The sequence below is a fragment of the Myotis davidii genome, unplaced genomic scaffold (assembly GCF_000327345.1).
Source record: "Myotis davidii unplaced genomic scaffold, ASM32734v1 scaffold348, whole genome shotgun sequence".
In the NCBI taxonomy this organism is placed as follows: Eukaryota; Metazoa; Chordata; class Mammalia; order Chiroptera; family Vespertilionidae; genus Myotis; species Myotis davidii.
The window spans coordinates 351,085-352,615 of NW_006298965.1; the positions used below are offsets into that span (position 1 = coordinate 351,085).

At 64.9% G+C, this 1,531-nt stretch overlaps 1 protein-coding gene across 1 annotated transcript in view; it reads left to right on the forward strand.

Moving 5' to 3' along the window:
• Nucleotides 1-6: 6 nt before the first annotated feature.
• PTGER4 (prostaglandin E receptor 4) overlaps nt 7-1,531 on the forward strand; it is an 11,572-nt gene continuing 10,047 nt past the window's right edge. The window contains exons 1-2 of the mRNA XM_006774561.2: nt 7-337; nt 801-1,527. Of these exons, the coding sequence (XP_006774624.1) occupies nt 844-1,527 (684 nt within the window). The 5' untranslated portion in view covers nt 7-337; nt 801-843. The remainder of the gene's footprint in view (nt 338-800; nt 1,528-1,531) is intronic.

Below are 1,531 nucleotides of genomic sequence, written 5' to 3' on the forward strand. Positions count from 1 at the left end.
GGCGCTCAGTGCCACCTGCGCGCGGCCGCGCACCTCGGCCTCTCCGCCCCGGGACCCGCCAAGCTGGGATCATCCGTGAAGGGCCGGAAACACAGAAGGGACGAGACCCCGGAGCCGGCTTCACAGACCCCTCCCCGCTGCCCTTCTGGCTCCCCGCGTTTCTGAAAGCTGGCCACGCCGACCCCACTTCCAAAAACTTGGCAGCCACCGGAGACCCGGCTCGGAGGAGGCGAGGGCTGGACAGGTTCCCCATTGCGCGGGGCGAGGCTGAGGGCAGGTTGGAGGCGTGTCCAGCACATCGGAGGCTTGACTCTGGGAGCTCTCGCCGCCACCACAGGTGAGATGGGGTGGGGTGGGGGGCACTGGGCAGAGAGCGGAGGGCGGGCGCCCCCAGAGCGGAGCCGGGGAGGAGAGCGCGCGCTCTCCAAATTGTCTTTCCTAACTGTTTTCAGTGAGGATTTTATTGACTCAGAATCTGTCGGGAATTAGAGCGAACCACTTTTCCCTTGAGATAGGCCTTGTTCATCTTGGCAGTGGAGTGAAGTTGAGTTGCGAGGGGGAAGGGGGAGGAGAGAATGGCTGCATCCACTTATAAATATTAATGCACGTGGAGCGGTGCCGCCGGCAGGACGCGTCGGGAGCCGAGAGAGTTGGGGAGCCGCAGTTGGCAAGTGGCTACAGTTCACAAAGTAGGATCGAGCCGTCCTCCGTCTCCTCTACATACTGTTTCTGGGGCGCGGATCGGAGCCCTGGCTGGTGGTGACTGCATCTCACAGCTCCTGTGTCTCTCCCCTCCCCAGACCCAGCCTCGCACTTCCAGGCGGCGCCGTGCCGGCCACCACCATGTCCGCCCCTGCGGCCAATGCCTCCGCCTCTGCCTCCGCGGGCCCCAACAGCCCGGTGACCATCCCGGCGGTGATGTTCATCTTCGGGGTGGTGGGCAACCTGGTGGCCATCGTGGTGCTGTGCAAATCGCGCAAGGAGCAGAAGGAGACGACCTTCTACACGCTGGTGTGCGGGCTGGCCGTCACCGACCTGCTGGGCACGCTGCTGGTGAGCCCGGTGACCATCGCCACGTACATGAAGGGCGAGTGGCCCGGCGGCCCGGCGCTGTGCGAGTACAGCACCTTCATCCTGCTCTTCTTCGGCCTGTCGGGCCTCAGCATCATCTGCGCCATGAGCATCGAGCGCTACCTGGCCATCAACCACGCCTATTTCTACAGCCACTACGTGGACAAGCGGCTGGCGGGCCTCACGCTCTTCGCCGTCTATGCGTCCAACGTGCTGTTCTGCGCGCTGCCCAACATGGGCCTGGGCAGCTCGCGGCTGCAATACCCGGACACCTGGTGCTTCATCGACTGGACCACCAACGTGACGGCGCACGCCGCCTTCTCCTACATGTACGCGGGCTTCAGCTCCTTCCTCATCCTCGCCACCGTGCTCTGCAACGTGCTGGTGTGCGGCGCGCTGCTCCGCATGCACCGCCAGTTCATGCGCCGCACCTCGCTGGGCACCGAGGCGCACCACGCGG